This window comes from Camelina sativa, chromosome 3, assembly GCF_000633955.1.
Source record: "Camelina sativa cultivar DH55 chromosome 3, Cs, whole genome shotgun sequence".
Taxonomy (NCBI): domain Eukaryota; kingdom Viridiplantae; phylum Streptophyta; class Magnoliopsida; order Brassicales; family Brassicaceae; genus Camelina; species Camelina sativa.
The window spans coordinates 22,813,704-22,833,330 of NC_025687.1; the positions used below are offsets into that span (position 1 = coordinate 22,813,704).

The 19,627-nt window shown below is 37.1% G+C and overlaps 1 protein-coding gene across 1 annotated transcript; it reads left to right on the top strand.

The window, feature by feature from the left end:
- LOC104779217 (surfeit locus protein 1-like) lies at positions 1,990-12,364 on the top strand (the record flags this gene model as incomplete). Its single annotated transcript, XM_010503591.1, has 7 exons — positions 1,990-2,034; positions 2,194-2,420; positions 6,913-7,119; positions 7,228-7,503; positions 7,601-7,681; positions 9,502-9,513; positions 12,184-12,364. Coding segments are annotated over 7 exons (1,029 nt in total), but the record flags the coding sequence as incomplete, so codon positions are not given.

The following is a 19,627-nucleotide window of genomic DNA, read 5'->3' on the forward strand; positions in this document are numbered from 1 at the left end:
AGCATTCCCAATATGGAACATTTCGGATATGAGACAAATTTCTGATTGAAAACGGGAGGGGACCGGACGAATACATAATTTCTCGAACTATATATCATATATTTTAATAAAAATATTACAAAATTAATTGACTTCTTTATTCTTACTATTTTATATATGTTTCACCTATATAAGATTATGTTTTTTTAATATTTTATAGAACATATTTTATGTATTTTTATTTTATTTTATTTTGAACTTATGCAGTTCAGTTGAAAATAGTAAGAATTATTTATTAAGTATGTATAAACATATTTATATAGTATAACGTCATTAACACAAAATTTTGTCATTTTGATTTATGAATATTTGGGTGTTTGAGTGTTAATCAGTACTTTAAGATTTGGATTAGAATTTTTTATACCATGACTTAAAAGACTATAAAAAAATTTCAAGGTTCTCATGTTATAAAATTTTACTGCCATGTGTGTTTTTTGTTTTCTTTTCCATACACATCCCAAGTTATAGTGCCATTTTAATAAAGACTGTTAACATCATATATTTGGAAAAATAAGAAAATAATATAATTTAATACATACAACTGATTACAATATAGTCATGGAAGATTAATTGTACTTATATAGTTTATGTATACGTACCCCTTGCTGGTTTCAAAAATTAACAAATGTTAATGCAAAGCTCAACTACATACTCTAATAAGAATTTACTACAGAGGTTTCTTAGAAAAATCTATAGAAAAACTGAAGAAAACAAACACTAATATAGTATTTTGTGACTTACCGGGTTCATATTAAAAATGTGGACTTTTGTTAAGCAATCAAATGTAATTTTCTTGTCTTGCAGATGCTATGTCAATTGATTATCTCTGAGTAGAAAAATGTATGCTGTCGAAAAAAATCTTGATTTGTATATGCTTATACACACAACAGAAAATTATAAATTTAACAAATCATAAGAATCATAAATCATAAATTGGACATAGAATCATAAATCATAAACTTAATACAGAGACACTTTTTTTTTTTTTTGCGGAAACAAAGAGATACAAACAAAAATAGTGCTAGAACGGTGTATATGATATGTGAATGTTAGGTCGATTACTCTATTTATAAGCTCGAAAGAGTAAACATTTTTACCTTTACGTTTAAAAGTAAAAAAATCTATATAAAATCTTTTAAAAACTTCTTTTTTCAGTTAATGCATATACAACATTTGAATCTATATGGATAATTAGATTTGGATTTTGAATTAATTGTCTAGATTTTCCTATTAAACCAATGAGAGTAAATATATAAGGTTAGTTTTAGAAATAATCCCTAAATTTTAGAAATTTGGTAAATAATTACTGATTTTATTTCAAGATTTCTTAAAATAAATCATCTATTTAAATTTAAGTTAAGTTATTTTCAAAAATACTATTCGAAATTAATTAGATTCATTTGTTATGCATATCTTGTTAAATAATAAGTTACATTTTTGGTATGTTATTAATTGCGGAAATCTCTTATTATTTTATAAAATTTTAATACCTCTATAAATTCAAGGAATTATTAATAGAAATAATTTCGTTTTTATTATAATATTTTAAATTTCATTTTGTAACCTTGTTGGCTTTAATTTTTTTATAGTGACCGTATGTTCTAATTAAATTTAAGGAGAAAATCATTTAATATATAATTTAGAAAAATATTTGGAAAACTTAATATATTCAAAATTAATTATTTATGATTTATATCAAAATATATATACGAAATCTATAACCAAGTATAAAAAAGTTAATCATTTATTTCTTTAATAGTTGTTACCATTGTTTTAGAGAAGTTCAACTTTTTTTTTTTTTTTGGCAAGTGTGTCTGTTTGGCAACATGGATATATGTTATGTTCTTTTTTGTTTAATCTATAAGTGTGCTTCTCGTTTAATAGTATAAATAATGAGCTGAGGCCATGTGCAACAAAACATTAGATAAAGACTTAATCAGTTGATCTATTACCTACGGTATCGGGGAGGTGTATAAGTCCCACCAAGAAGAAGTGGTCTGTGATTTTCATTTATATATTAACCTATTCGATATATATGTTGTTCTCTTTTCATTTGTCTGTATAAATATATATTGAGTTGAATCTTTTGATCAGCTAAAGAACTTGTTCACACCCGATCTCTTGTTTCAAGGCCAAGAAACATGTGGACTTCAGAAACATGTGGACTTCAGACGACAATGCAAAGGCGAAACGAAACCAAGGAAGCTGAGTACAATGACGAAAGTGGATGAGTTAGGATTTCAGCGGGTCGTATGCAAAGGCGTTTTCGATGTGAAAAGATCGATCTATGTTGGTCCAAAGCCTAGATCCAAGTCCAAAGATTCCAAAAATGGCTTCTATGTTATTACACCTCTTTTGCCAATCCCAAATGAACCAAATAGGTGAGGGCTTTTGTGATCTCACACTACAAGAAAACACACGTTTTGCGAGGACGACTTGCGATGGAATACAGCTCTCGCAAATTTGCGGTGGATTTGCGAGGACATTACGAGAAAAGAAAACTCCATAGCAAATCCCTCGCAAAATTGCGAGGAAGCCAGTCGTCACAAATCCGCTGCTCATTTGCGAGGCATTTACGACAAATTCGCAGGGAAGGTCACCTTTCTCGCAAATCAATCGTAATATTGCGACACATTTGCGAAAACTGTATCCATAGCAATGTTGCTATGGACGTGCGAGTGAATTGCGATAGCCATAGCAAATCCATTGCAAAATTAGGAATTTATTTTTCTATAAATATTACAAAACTTAATATAATTATTCTGAAATATATTTCAATCTGTTCATAAGGTGAATTATTCTGAAATTCATTACTAATACATTAATCTTAATGATTTAAAAGATGATTGGAAAGAGTATGATGAGACATTGGACCTTATAACATACTTGAAAGTTCATTTTACTAACTTTTAAAATTATTTTGATAGTTTTTATAACTTAAAAAGATAGTTTTACGACATATTTGCAACAGATTTGCTAGATATATAGCAAATGCATCGCAAATCCATCGCAAAACACTAATCGTAGCTATTCCCTCGCAAATGAAAACTTCAAACCCTAACCCCTAAACCCTAAACCCTAAAGACTAATAACAATACTATTAATTATTAAAAAGATGAATCCAAGACTTATAATCATAGATAGGGCAGTACAACACAAAATTGTTGGAGAATTATATAATTATGGAATATGATATAGTGCAAAATATAGTTTATGATTGGAGGAAGATGCAAAATTGGACAATTTTGGAAAGTTTGATGATAGAGAAAGTATGATGAGCTTATATGACCTTATAATATACTTGCAAGTTCATTTGACTAATTTTTTACAATTATTTTGATGGTTTTTGTAAATTAGATATTCAAGGATTGCAACAAATTTGCGAGTAATTCGCTAGATGCATAGCAAACGCGTCGCAAATCCATTGCAAAAAGCTTAAACCATAGCAATTCCCTCGCAAATAACAACATGAAACCCTTGATCCTAAACCCTTTATGACTAATTACAATACTTTTAATGATTAAAAAGGTGAATCCAAGATTTATAATCAAAGATAGGTCACAAATGCCATTTTCAAAACCTAAACCCTAAATTAGTCGCAAATCCATCGCAAATTGCTCAGATCATAGCAATTCCCTCGCAAATGCCACTTCAAAACCTAAACCCAAAAGACTTTGCGAGGGATTTGCTACGATCTCTCATAATTCTCTCGCAAAGTCTGGAAATATTAATTACATATTTTAATATTGTTGCTAGGGATTTGCGAGAGACCATAGCTAATCCCTAGCAATATTTGTGTGGGATTTGTGATGCAGTGTTTTTCTATATAAGTAGAAAACCTAGTTTGAGCAAAGCTCAAACCTCGACTAATCCGCAGCCAAAAAAACCCTAGTTCCCTAATCCTTCTCGACTTCTCCGATTTCTTATTTCTTATCCGATCTCTTCTGTCTTTTCCGGTGAGTCTCCGCCTCTTCTCCAAGGTCCTGTTAACCCTTCTCGAACCCTTCTCCTCCTCTCCTCCTCTCCTCTTCTATCTCCTTCTCGAACCCTTCTCCTCCTCTTCTCCAACGTCCGGTTAATCAAGGTCCGGTAAGTCTCCTCCTCTCCTATTCTATCTCTTTGTTTCGATTTGATTTAGGGTTTTGATTTGGGGTTTTAATTTAGGGTTTGATTTGGGGTTTAGGGTTTCGATTCGATTTAGGGTTTTAATTCGATTTTAGGGTTTTGAATTTGGGGTTTAGGGATTCAATTTAGGGTTTCAAATCTAGGGTTTTAATTCGATTTTAGGGTTTTGAATTTGGGGATTCAATTGGGGGTTTAGGGATTCAATTTAGGGTTTCAAATTTAGGGTTCTAATGATTTTGAGGGGTTTTGATTGAATTTGATTTGGGGGTTTAGGGTTAATTCTAATCATATTTTTGTTCTGCTTTCAGATGTCGACTAATGAGCAACACGGTTCTGTAAACCAAAACGTTTATAGAAGATTCATCTCTTCTCAAGGTTTAACTCCTCCAGTCTCTATTCGAAGGACAACTTCTGCTTCTGCTCATCCCCAAAGGTTAACTTCTCCCGCTTCTTCTTAAGGTACATCATGGGTGATGCAAGATAATCTACATGGAAGCTCTCCGGCGATGCCTAATGATCCTCCTCAGCAATCAACTTCTCGTATGTCTCCACAACAATCATTTTTTACTTTGGAAGAGTTACTTGCAAGTCCCGGTCGTGCTTCCTTACCGAAACTAGATCCTAAGCGTCCTCCGGGTACCCTCTGGTAAGTATCTTCTCCTGTCTAATTTTTTTTTTGTAGTTTCATAGTACCTCATTCGATTTATCCTTTGCTTTGTAGGTTTGATCAGGACCCTTCAGTGGCTGCTACTGTCCGGGTCATTTTTGAAAGAGATTTCAAACATGCTCATGCCAATTGGACCCAAACACAAGGTTTGGTTGTAAATCGGTGGTTTGAAACTTTTGTGGTAAGTTTACTTTGTGTTTGATGTGTTTTAAATATAGATTTTGTGTTTTAATTACTAATGCATGTGATGTTTGTTGAAGCAAACATATAACTGGGACCGTCCATTAACGGAAGAGTCAGAAGTGAGTTTGAAACCAAGTTGAAGACTTGGATGAGTGATCAAGTGTCTCGGTGGAAGGGTAAGTGGAAGCGAAAAGGTGATGAAGCAATGCCGCGGTGGATTGATCCCACAATATGGGATGGCTTGGTCAAGTTTTGGCTTGAACCAAAGTCAGAAGCAAAGAGTATCAACAGCCGTAATGCTCGTTACTGTGATCCTGATGGCACCAGAATACACAAACACCGATCTGGTCAGACATCTTTTAAAGCCCGAGCACGAAAGCATGTAAGTATACCTTTTAAATTTTTTTAGTTAAGACTTGTTTATTCACTGTTTATGAGCATTGATCATTGTCTAACTCTTGTGTTAGTCTGAGAAGACTGGTGATCCACTACCTGATTTCCTGCTTGTCCTAGAAGAGACTCATAGGAAACCTGATGGGTCTTTTGTTGATGGAATGTCTGAGAAAATCTACCATCAAGTGTCATCGAGGATAGCTGAAGCTAAATCTTTGCTACTCTCTGGGGATAATGTGGAGAGCAGTGCTTCCGGCGGGTTATCTCTTTCAGCAAAGAACCAAATATATGCTGAGGTAACTGTTGGTGTGTTTATGTTGCTTACTTTTTGCAAGTTCAATGTCTAAATGTCTAACGGTTGTTTATGTTGGTGTGTCTCTCTTATGTTGGCAGGTTGCTCCGAAGAAAAAGAACCGGATATATGGGGTTGGGAACTTGCAAGCAGAAGCATCATCAGCTCACATTGGACAACCGCCTCCTCCTACTGAAGATATAAATGATCTAGCTGCAAAGCTTGCTGCTGCCGAAGCTACCCTCGCAAGTAAGGCGACTCAGTTGGAGAAGATGCATAGTTATGATGCTTACTTTGATTATCTTGCAGAGAAAGATCCAGAGTTTGCTGCAAGGTTTTGCCGAGAGGATCCACCTACCGGAGACACAACCACCGAAGAAGCAACCGGCGGAGAAGCTACCGGCGGCCAAGCAACCTGACTCCCTCTCTTTCTCTTAATGTGTAATGTGTACTGTTTAGCTTAGAACACTTGATCTCCCTTCTAATGTTTAATGTTTAATTTGTATTGAACTTGATCTCTATTGTAATGTGTAATGTTTAATTTGCATAACTTATAAATTTTAATTCTAATTGCAGGTTTAATCTTAATTACAGGTTTAATTCTAATTGCAGGTTTAATCTTAATTACATGTTTAATTCTAATTGTCGGTTAAATCCTAATTAAGCTAACCAGCAATTTAAATTTTAATTTTTTTATACCATTATTATTATTTGCGACGGAAAAATAATTGCAAAAGCATCACAAATTTGCGAGGGATTTACTAGATACTACATTTGCGAGAAAATTGCTTTTTAAATATGTTCTCACAATTGGCGATTAGTTTGCGAGGGAATATTTTCCCTCGCAAAAGTTGCGAGGGATTTGCGACGCTTACCAATTTGGAAGAAGCGAGTTGCGAGGAACGAACATTCCTCGCAAATCTCTCGCTTTTGTCGATTTGCGAGGGATTCGCGACATATTTGTCCATCGCAAAACGCATGTTTTCTTGTAGTGTCAATATCATCTTGATTCAGATATATCTTGTTGCTTGTGTATTAAGGTGTTGATTGTGTATGTGTTTGGACTTTGGATGCAACATCTACACTAGATGCAGATTTTGTACGTTTCTTTATTTGGATTTTGATACTAATAAGATTGCACTCAAATGCAATTAAAAAAAAAAAACAAGACTAACATGCTTTAATAATGTTTGCCTCTTCCTTTTGTAACTAGTGTGAAGTCCCCTGTTCTAGTAAATCGCGGATGGGTTCCTTCCGATTGGAAAGAGACGTCTTTAGAATCTCTAGATCCTGGTGTTGTTGTTGCTGCTGCGGAGGATGAGTCACGGAAAGCTAATAATAAACTAATATCCTCTCTACAAAATCCCTTACCGAAGTTCTGGTATAAGTTTAACAACCCAATGATTTCTGAGGTTAGTATTTACTTCATAAACTCAAAAAATAGTACCTAATCTCTCGTTAATTGTAAATTTTGATATCATATAGAAAAGTTTTGTGGGGGGTTTTTTAGCAGGACCATGGTCCATGCCTCTAGGGCTATGCATGTGGAAGTTGTTGGTGTGATTAGGAAAACTGAAACTCCGAGAATATATACCATAGTATATTATCCAAGGTCGCTTGGGGGGTTCTACCTTGATGTTCCTAAACTGGGTCAAGCCATGGGATTTGGTGACGACACAATGTATATAGAGAGTAACCACATAGATATGGATGAAAGCAAACCTTATCCAGTTCCAAGAGACGCTGTGAACTTGATCCTTAGTAAAGAGTTACCACTGGGCTATTACTACCACACGTTGTTATGGTAATTAACAACATAACTTCAACTTTGTTTCACTCGTTACTGGTTCATGTCTTTTAGTTTGTTTAATGGTGGTGCACGTGATTGTTTATATGTGCAGTTTTTGGAGCTCCCTGTTTTGCTTTGGCAAGGCCAAACTGATTCTTTTGGAAAAATATACAATTTATAGTAGTAAGCCAATGTTGATTCTAGTAATTATTACGGGGTTGATTTGTAAATATTACATTGTATCTAGGTTTCCTTATTTGTCTAATACCCTAGGGTTCTCACGCTTGTGTATATATACTTTGTATCATCCTAATAATAAAAGTGAGCCATTCTATTCCTATCTTTACATGGTATCAGAGCCATCCTAGATCCAAACCTCTGATAGTTTTTGAGAACGGTTTCGATCATGACAAAGAAGATTACGACTAGTGAAGGGAAAGGTAAAGAGATTGTGAGGGTGTCTGAAATCTCAACATCTTCGCCTCTTTACTTGCATCCGTCTGAAGGACCTGGTAGCTTGATTACCACGGTGCAATTGAAAGGGGATAATTATGAAGATTGGTCTAAGCATGTGCAGAGAAACCGGTTGTGGCTGAAGAAATTGAGCAGTGGGAGGTTGTTAATTCAATGATAGTGGCATGGCTGATAAATATGGTCGAGCCGACGTTGAGAACGATGATTTCGATGGTGGATGATGCACACACATTATGGGAAGACTTGAGGTTGCAGTTCTCGGTTGGGAATGGACTGAGAGTGCATGAGTTTAAAACAGAGTTGGCTAATTGCAAACAGCAAGGAGATAGTGTGATGATTTATTTTGGGAGACTTAAGAAGATGTGGGATGAGCTGGCGGTTTACAGGCCTTTGAAGTCGTGTTCGTGTGGTGAGCTTGCTGCACAACTTGAACAAGAAAGAGATGAAGAAAGAACACATCAATTTTTGATGGGTTTAGATGATGTTCGTGTTGGTGGGATACGCTCCACACTAACAAACATGGAGCCACTGTTGAAATTGTCTCAAGTTTATCAGCGTGTGGTGCGAGATGAAAGACAACAAGGTATCACTCGCAACAAGGAAGAACATGTAGATGCAGTTGGCTTCGCTGTTCAAAGTGGGAACAAAGGCAAAACAGGAGAGTTTCAATACCATGAAAAGGACGTCACATATACACACTGCGGCAAATACGGTCATGCTATCTCCGACTGGTTTCAGATCAAAGGATATCCAGACTGGTGGGATGAACATGGTAGAAACTATGGAGAAGGAAGAGGAGCCGGAAACAGAGGAGGTCGAGGACGTTTTGGGCGAGGGGGAGGAATGTTTGGAAGCTTCGGTCGAGGGAGAGGTTCGCATCTGGCTCGTGCAAACGTGGCTCAGACTCATCCTGCGGAGGTTGGGACTGCGAATTCAGCACTTGCTCAGCCCGTTGCGAACTCAGCAGCAACTACTCGTAAAGAGTTCGATCGAGCTTCTCTCCTGCAACTTCATGACGAGCAGATTACATCTTTGATCAGTTTTCTTAATCAACAGAAAACAGCACCTTCTGCATCCAAACTTTCTGTTAAGACGGATATGATCATAGATTCTGGTGCGTCGCACCATATGACCGTACTTTGAAGATGATTGGTGCGGGTGAAAAGTGTGATGGGGTCTACAAATTCCAAGGGATTCTTGGCGGACAAGCAAACAAAACAACAGGCAGTGATCAACGTGAGTTGTGGCATAGACGTATTGGGCATCCTTCTGATCATGTTTTGTCTTATTTATCTAGTATTTGTGGGGTTGGAAAAACTGTTGACACCGATGGGGGTTGTGATATTTGTTATCGAGCTAAACAGACTCGGGATTCTTTTTCTGAAAGCAATAATAAAGCTAGTGCTATTTTTGATTTAATCCATTGCGATATTTGGGGACCTTACCGTACTCCGTCTATGTCAGGAGCTGTTTATTTTCTAACCATTGTGGATGACTATTCACGTGCTGTTTGGATTTATTTGTTGCTTGAAAAACGAGAGGTGTCCGTGTGTTTGCAGAATTTTTGTGCTATGGTCACTCGTCAGTTTGATAAAAAGGTGGGTGCAGTACGTTCTGACAACGGTACCGAGTTCACATGTTTAAAACGTTATTTTGATCAGGAAGGGATATTGCATCAGACGTCCTGCGTGTATACACCGCAGCAGAACGGCCGTGTGGAACGGAAACATAGGCATATTCTTAACATCGCACGTTCCTTGATGTTTTAGGCTTCCTTACCGGTAAAATTTTGGGGAGAATGTGTTCTTGCTGCAAGTCATCTTATCAACAGAACTCCCACACCGTTATTGCAAGGGAAAACTCCTTACGAGATGTTATATGGCAAGCCACCCTCATTTGATGGTTTGAAGGTGTTTGGATGTTTGGCCTTTGCACACAAGCTTTATTGGGATAAGGATAAATTTGGGGAAAGGAGTCGCAAATGTGTCTTCTTAGGCTATCCGTATGGGAAAAAAGGTTGGACTATGTACGACTTAGAGACGAATGATTTCTTTGTTTCTCGCGATGTGCAATTTGAAGAGATGGTGTTTCCTTTTGCCACAATGTCTCCTACTGCGAGTGACATTGTACCATCTCTTTCAGCTCCGCTGTTGTTTTCTGATGATGATTTCCGACCAACACCACAGGTGTTAGTGGAAGTAGGGGAACAAGTGTCGCCTACGTTGCCCTCCGTTGAACATCGCGGCGAGTCTCCCCATACGGTGGCTGACGACAGGGGGAGCGTTGATGCTGCGACTCCGGTTTTGACACAGGAACAGGTTGCTGAACCACAGACTGAACAACTTGGACGGGGTCATAGACAGAAAATACCATGCAAGCGATTGCAGGGTTATGAGGTTTCATATCACTCACTGACAAACGACCTTGCCCCATCACCCTCTTCTGCCCCTGCCAGATCTTCTAACTCAGGTACGGTCACTTATCCTATTGCTAATTATGTCACCAATGAGCATTTTTCTGCAGCTCATGCGGTTTTCCTAGCTGTTATCTCGGCTGAAATTGAACATGATACATATGATGAGACAATTCAACTCCAAGTGTGGCGAGATGCTGTTAAGTTTGAGGTGGATGCTTTAGAGGACCAACATACATGGGATGTCGGAGACTTACCACCGGGAAAAACAGTTATTGGTTGCCATTTTGTATTTAAAATTAAATATAATTCGGATGGTACAATTGAGCGTCATAAAGCTTGGTTGGTGGTTATGGGAAATCGACAAAAAGAAGGGAAGGATTATAAAGAGACTTTTGCACCGGTTGTCAAGTTAACCACGGTAAGAATGTTTCTCAAAGTAGCTGCTGTTAAGAACTGGATTGTACACCAGATGGATGTTCATAATGCGTTTCTACATGGGGATTTAGAAGAAGAAGTTTACATGAAACTTCCACCAGGTTTCAAAGCCTCAGGTCCAAATCAAGTTTGTAAGCTCTGCAAGTCGCTATACGGCTTGAAGCAGGCACCTCAGTGTTGGTTCTCCAAGCTTACAAATGCTCTCTCGCATATGGTTTTTCACAGTCTTATGCGGATTACTCATTGTTTGCTTTAAAGCGCGGGAAGATGTGTCTTTATGTGATTGTATATGTAGATGATCTTCTTATCGGTGGCAATGACGCAGACGCTATTTGCAGTTTTAAGGGGTATCTTAGTCAATGCTTTCATATGAAAGATTTGGGTACTCTTAAGTATTTTTTGGGGATTTAAGTGGCTCGGTCATCTAAGGGCATTTACTTGTCTCAGCGGAAATATGCATTGGAAATTATCAATGAATGTGGTTTGTTAGGTGGGAGACCTGTGTGTACGCCTATTCTTGAAAATCATAAGTTGGAAGAAGATACGGGTCAGTATTTTGACACTCCGGAGCGATATCGTCGTTTGGTTGGACGGTTGGTGTATCTGACGATTACTCGGCCAGAGCTCATGTACACGGTTCATGTACTGGCTCAGTTCTTGCACCAACCTTGGTTGAAACATTGGTGGGCTGCGCTGCGCGTTGTTCGTTATCTCAAGAACAATCCTGGTAAAGGAATTTTATACACTGCGGATGGTGACTTACACGTCTCGGGTTTTTGTGATTCGGATTTTTCCACATGTCCGATATCTCGTCGCTCTCTCACGGGTTTTGCTATCTTGTTGGGTGGGTCTCCTATTGCTTGGAAGACTAAGAAACATAGTGTTGTGTCTCAGTCTTTTGCAGAAGCAGAGTACAGGGCTATGGCTTTCACGGCTTCTGAGCTCACCTGGATACGTGGTCTACTTGCTGATTTCGGTGTATCTTCGACAGAGCCTTTTAGCCTCTATTGCGACAAAAAAACAGCTCTGCATATTGCGGCTAATCCTGTCTTCCATGAGCGAACAAAACACATTGAATGTGACTGTCATTATGTACGTGACGAGATTCAAAAGGGTTTGATTGCCACGGAATATGTTCATACTACTCAACAGCTTGCAGATATCTTTACTAAAGCTCTTGGTACACCAGCGTTCGATTATCTGCGTCGCAAATTGGGCATTTGTGATTTACATGCGCCAACTTTAGGGGGAGTATTACGGGGTTGATTTGTAAATATTATATTGTATCTAGGTTTGCTTATTTGTCTAATACCCTAGGGTTCTCACGCTTGTGTATATATACTTTGTATCATCCTAATAATAAGTGTGAGCCGTTCTATTCCTATCTTCACAGTAATTTTTTTCTTTTATATACTTACCAAAATATACAGTCTTCGTATCCTATTTAGTCAAATAGACACAATTGGTGTTGGGTGTGTCACTAAACTCGACTCCAACGAACACATCTGCGGAGGAATCAGTTCGAAAGATGTGAATCTTCTCAGTCCTTAGTCATTCTTCTCCAATCTTTTATGCAATTTGGTTTACTTGCAGTCCTGTTTTAATGATCCAGATATGTAAGTTCTACGGCCAAAGGAAGAAATCAATCAACTATCTATTATTCAAACATATGTATTCTGTTTTGCGTTTGTTTTCTTGCGGGGTCATCTTAACGTATCACCGTATTACCTAGACAATAAGTCATTAATAGACTGTACACATGGATATCTGAATGCTTAAGCTCTCCTCCGGCTCATCATCTGCACTAAGACCCAGTTTAGACCCCTCATGGTTCTAAAAGTTTTGTCTTTCTCTGGCCAGTATCTGTATCTTCTAGAGACCCAGTTTAGTGCATAGTTTTTGTTTCTCAGATTTTGGTAAAATTGGGCTTGTAAAAGCAAGTATTAAGTTCAATTTGGCTACATGCTCTCTGAATTATTGCTCAAAGTCCATCTTACAATTGTAGTATCAAGTGTAATCAAGTAATCAACATGTGTACTCTGTTTTGCTTTTATTTTCTTGCAGGGTCATTAACGTATCACCTTATTACGTAGACAACAAGTCAACAATAGATTGTAGAACAATGTCTGAAGGCCTGAGGGCAACCTCAACGGGTTTTAATTTTTAATAAATATATTATGTACTGTTTATAAAATAAGAATCCTTAAACTCTTAATTAAAATTATCCTCTCCAATGGTAGGATATAATTTTGAGTCTCTTGTTTTTTAAATATAGTTTTTTGAAATTAAAATTTTGTAAATAGAATAGAAGTAGTATAAATGTTTAAACATTTAAGATTTTATAAAAATGGAAAAGGATTACATTCTATTATGTTACCAAATGAAACTAATGGCTTAAATTTGTTTTAACAACTCATGAAATCAAAATCACAGTTCATGTCCTATTAGCTAAGAAACAGGGATTTAGTAGATCAGCTAAAAAATCAAGAAAAATGAAGCTTATGAATGGGGGATAAAATAAAAATATTACTTGTTGTGTATCAACTTGCCCAGCTTTGTTCAAGACAGCAGCTTACAAAGTAAAGAAGACAGCACACAAATGCAGTCAGAAGGTATATAGCTCCAAAGTGAACCCATAGCCTACCGTGAAGAGTCTCCAGAACGAAGACAAGTCAGTGAGATTAGGCAGAAGTCTTGGCATCATCAAACCATAGGTAAACAGCTTTATGATAGGAATCCCCGCAGTGATGAGAAGAAAGACAACAGCTAGAGCAACTGATATAGCAGATGTGATTCTCAAAGAATATGCAAGAAAGCACAAGCCATTAGACTCATACCTTTACCACAGATACAACAAATTCTCTGTAACAGAAAAAACTTTCGAATACGCTTGAAGCAAGTCAAGGGAGCAAACACAGTGAGAGTAGTAATGAGAAGAACAAAAGTTCTCCTGTTCCACCAACTGATACCAAACCATCCTTCAAGCATACCAGCATGGTGGATTCCATACTCTTCTTTCCCAGCCAAAACATCACCTTCACCACATCCAAAGCATAAACCAGAGTTATAAAAACTAAATCCAATCCCTAATATCTAAAAAACCAAAGATTCAAAGTAAAAGTACCAATGATGATCATATAGACGATCAGAACACCAATGTTGCTAACAAGAATTGCAACTTGCAACATAACTCTCCCAGGTTTGCCAAAAGAATCATCCATCACGCCACTGTAAGATCTCTGATCCGCAACGTTCTGCAGTTAAAAAAGACAATTACTACTGTAAAATCTTGGAAAAGAATAATCTCTGGTAGCTACTCCCACCACAAACATCCTATTGAAAAAAAAACAATCACTACTGTAAAATCTAACTCTAACACAACAGGGTTAAAGGAAGAACCTTTGAGATAATTCTGAAATCAAAGCTACAAAAATGTGCGGGAAGCAGTCTTTGCAATAGACCCTTAGCTGCTGATTCTTGTACAGACCAAATTGGTCATAGATAATCTAAACGGTAAAGCAGACTCTCAATAGTAGGATGTTGCTTTGACAAAGATTGAGAGTGAAAAGAAAGAACCAACAACACAAACAACACCAATTTGATCATGGAAGGCATGTTGATACTCTTCCATGATGCATCCTATATAAACACCAATAAGGCCGTTTATATATAACATACAATTATCTAGTTTATTGACTAAAAAGATGCATAATTTACAGAAACGATCCAACAACACACAAAAAAACATTATCATCGAATACTACTACTTTCAACGGAGATTTGCATATATAATAGGAGGGAGAACTAAAAGCGAGAGTCTCGTGGATGGTACCTGACCGGGAGCGTAAGCTTGAGCAAGAGCAGCAGTGGAGGGATCAGGTTTCGACGGTGGAGGTAGTGAGATCAAAGCCTGCTTTTTATAGTGTTGTCCTCTATGCTCATCTCGTAGCTTTCGATTCCAATCTTCTTCGATTCCATCTCCAACGATTCCAACCAATTCAATCTTCTCCGATTAAGAGATTCACCACAAAGAGCGAGAGAGAGAGGAAAGGAAAGAACACAATCCGACCAAAAAAATTGCACTGACACGTCATAACTTCTTATCTCAAATTGAGTATACTAAATAAGAGGAGCTCTTATTCTTCTTTTTCCTTTCTGATTTATTTTTTTCTACTCTTCCACTAAAACCTCTCTTAAAACCCGTTATTGGGGATAACCTAAAGATATCTCCAACGCTGTCTCTCAAGGTAGATCTCTTAGCAAAAAAGAGAAAAAAAATGAAAAATAAATAAAATCGCAAGAGACGTTTCTCGGCAGAGGGTTTTTAGAGTTGATAAAAGACGCTTACGTGTCATTTTATGGTTGGCTATATATTTTTGACAAAAAAATAATATTTCAGTGCTTCTTCATCGAGCATCGTTTTTTCTCGGCCGTCTGTCTCTCACGGTTGCTTTGATATCTATTATACTGTTTGGTTTCTCTTTGTTTGCTATTCAATTTATTCTCTGGCGGTAATATGAGAGGATTACTTTGATAACTATAGTGTTGAGGTTTCTCTTTCTTGATATTTAATTTTGTTATCCGGTGGAAATCTGAGAAGATTGCTTTGTTATAGCTACGTGATCAACGGCGGAAGTACAGAGACTCGAATTCATGTGTTTGGGTACTCAAATTAAACCTTAGAGCTACTCTCTCAAATTAAGATGTCACTGTAATACTTAGGGGTCGAATTCCACAAGGAATTAAGTCTACACAATAAATTATAGAGACTTATAATTACGCTAAACAGAATAATTTGAATTAAAATAAACAATGCAAAATATTAAATAAAAGCTGTGTAAATTCAGATAATCAAAAAGCTAGGTCCAGAAAATCTTTCAGGAAATTACAAAATATTAAATCAATAATTAAATTAGAATTCAAGCAATTAAAATCATACCTAGGACTCTAAACTCTTCTGTAAAATAAAACAGTTCTCACTGCGAATATTATCTAAATTTAAAACTAGAAAATCAAAATCTCCTTGTAAAATTCTAGGTTAAAAATCAGCTTTAAAAACAAGTTTAGATTGTTCACAAAATTACTAAATCAAATCTCTTTGCAAGAAGTAGTTTTGCTCATTAAAATGTTTTATCAGGAAAATCAATTATATTCTCATATCAATCAATAATCCTAAGATCTAAATTTAGATGGCTAATCAAAGATCTAGCATTAAGAACAACCTATGATGAAGATCTAGAAAGATAATAAATCCTAAATAAACAGATCTAATAAATCATAAAATCCCTATGAAAAACCTTGAACTTAACAAGCAAACTACTCAGACATATTCTATGAAGAACAAAACATAATTCTGAATAATAAGCAATTGCAATTAAAAGAGTAAGGAAGGAGTTCAATAATTCTTCTCTCAAAGTAGTTCAGATCTCTCTCCCAAAAGCTCTCTAAATCTCACAGAGTTGCAGAGAAATAAAACTTGCTAGAATAAAACTTAAGGGTTTGTAAAACCTAAAAATACTATTTATATGTCCTAAAACACGTCAGGGACTTGTGTTGCAAATATGAAAAACTTTGGGTAAAATTGTAAAACTTCCAAAACTTGGTTTCTCTCGTAGAGAAAACATGGTGTCGACCGATGCTGAAGCAGTGTCGATCGACACTCCCTCTCTGTTCTGACTCCAAGTTCGTTTCTTCGGAATTAATGCTCCAAATTGATCGAAATTGCTCCACTTTGCTCCATCCATGCTAAAATCCTAGAAAACTTGTACAGACTCAAAAACATTCTAGAAAACAAATCAAAAGACTCTAAAAGACTCCTTATATCATGGTTAAAAACCGTAAAAACCATGATATATCAACTCCCCCAGACTTAGCCTTTGCTTGCCCTCAAGCAAAACAGAAACTTAGACCTGTGAAAGAGGTTTGAAAACACAGAAACTCCTTTCCTCTCTAAGGTAATGCCATGATCATTCAAACCACAATCTATATGCTTAGCAAATTAATCCAAATCGAACCACCATGTACTTCTCCGTTGACATTCGTAGCATCCCAAATTCAAACCAAATTCCACTACTTCCTCCATTAAGCCCTCATCAGTGGGCCTCATCAATTTGATCAATGTCAAGAACCTTCTAGACTCATTCCCGTATTATACCATAGCAAGCAAGATATATCTTTTTACAACATGTGGTAGTCTTCCTCTCCCCCAGACTTATTCTATTCTTATCCTCTTTTGAGCTTTGCTTTGCTGTTTTTTTTAGTAATCAAAGGTGTAGGCGAATAATGGGGTCATTGGTAATTTACCTACCCCTCGCTTCCAAGCTTTGTGTGATCATTTGACTCAAGAGTAGAATAATGAGGTCACTGGTAATTTACCTCCCTCTCTAAACTGATCAAAATCATCTCATCTTTTATTCTCTTTTTTTTTTTTTAAAAACAAAGGTCTTAGGAATAATATTTTCAACTTAAATAAGGGAGAGGAGTACTATTTTCTTTTGAAAATCTTACTTGTCAGGTATGAACAAGGAGCCAAGCTCTATGAACATCAATCTCCTTGACGAGTTAAAAAGAAAAGTAGAGAAATTACCTCATGCTTTTATGGATTCAGTTGAAAATTTGGATGTCTCTGGTTTACTGGTTAGCCATTGGATTTTTCATTAGTCGGATTATTGGATTCAATCTGCAGCATCAATCAACCAAGGCAATACACTAAAGAGAAAAATCATAGTTCCCAACAAAAATTTGACTCAATAAAAAAACAAAAATCGGTTTTGACATACTAAAAACAAAAACTCTGTTAGTAGTTAGTACTAACCTCCCCCAAACTTAAACAACACGGTACCCAGTGTTTTCAAGTAAGAGGAAAGCTAAAAAGAAGAAAAACATATTGGAAATTGTACTGAAAAGATGAACTGTTCTCGGGTTACCTTGGGGTGTCGACCGACACCATTTTAGTGTCGATCGACACTCATCACGAATGGTGTTTTGGCCGTAACTCCTTGTTAGTTGCAGTTAGTTGTGTTGATGGATCAATCCTTGGACGATTATTCTGTTAAGAAGCACTCAAACACAAGTTAAAAGCAACATGAAAGATAGACAATTCATAATTTCAAACAAATTTCAAACAAAAACTGACTCAATGCAAAAAGAAAATGACTCAAAAGGAAAAGAAAAACCTAGAAGTGGGTTGCCTCCCACTAAGCGCTTGTTTTCAGTCATTAGCTTGACTGTGTTGAAGCTCAGACATCGGGTGGATCAGAACGTGGCAATGAATGCCTCCCATAGCATGACCTCTTCATCCAAGGTGGTGTATAAGCAGTAGAAGAGTGAGGTCTACCAAGTACATGAGGAGCAGGACCAGGGCGAGACTTTGGAATCGGTTTGCTTCTTTTATTTCCTGCAAAATCATCAACAGAAGAAACAAGCGCTCTACGATACTCTCGTGGCTTGGTTAACTGCAAAACAGTTTTTCTATCTTTGAAGGTCTTATTGATGAAAAGAGGAGGTTTGGGTAAAGAAGATACAAACCTTGACCTTACCTGAGGACTATGGAGTGTGGAATGGGGAGGGTTCTGTTTAGGAACATCTTTCTTACTTGGAGCATCAGTTGTGGACAAGTGCAGGCTCGACTGTGGAGGGGTGTCGACCGATGTTGATGGTGCATCGATCGACACTGAGCCTGTTGCTCGTGTAGCAGAAACTTTTTCAACAGAAAAAGTCTGTCCATCAATAGTAGGAGCTCTCCTCAGCTTATGCATATCAAAGTTCATACTTAAACCTTTCACATTCAGTGTTATGTGACCCTTCTGCACATCTATGATGGCACCAACTGTAGCCAAGAAAGATCTTCCCAAGATGAGAGGATCTTTAGGCTCTTTATCATACTTCAGCACCACAAAGTCAGTGGGAATCATGAAGTTTCCAACCTTAATTGGAATATCCTCTAAAACACCTTCAGGAATTCTCTGAGATCTATCAGCTAAGATAAGAGATAATCTAGTTGGCTTGAATTCCGTCATCCCAAGCTTCATATCAACAGAATGTGGCATCAAGTTAATACTAGAGCCTAGATCACAGAGTGAGTGAGCAAACCGTTCTGCATAGATAAAGCAATCAAGTACAAAGCTTTCAGGGTCTGGTAACTTCTCTGCAGTCCTACACTGAATTATTGCACTCACTTCCTTAGAGACAACCACCTCTTGCTTCTTCTCTTTCTTCTTCTGTGAGGGCTGGTTCAAAAGAATTGCACTGACATCTTTGGTCAGTAGTGCTCCTTCCTCAGGGCTCAAACCATTTGATACCATTCTCTTTACATAGCGCTTAAGTGGTGGTGAAAGCTTTACTGAATCAACCAAAGGCATCTTAATCATCACCTTGTCCATCATCGCTTTGCATCTAGCTTCCTCCATCTCCTGCTTCGACTTTTTTGGCTTAGGAAAAGGAATCTTAGGCTTGTATACCCTCTCAACAGTTGCTGGAACCGGAGATTTTGCAACTTCGGTTTCTGTCTGAGAGGGGTGTCGACCGACACCCAAGTGGTGTCGATCGACACCACCATCTGAAGCCGACAGATTTTGCGATTTCTCTCCCTTTTCTGCAGAAACAGTTTCACCATCATCTTCACCTCTCACTGATATGGCATTACAAGAGTGTTTAGGATTTGACTCAGTTCTCCAGGGATAAATCCCTCTTGCCTCTTGACGGATCCAGCTGTTTGAATAACTTGATTCTCTAGCTTCTTGACATGATTGTTTAAAGCATCTATCATCCCATTCAGCTCAGTGTAGACATTGACGATTTTTCCATTGAATGTCA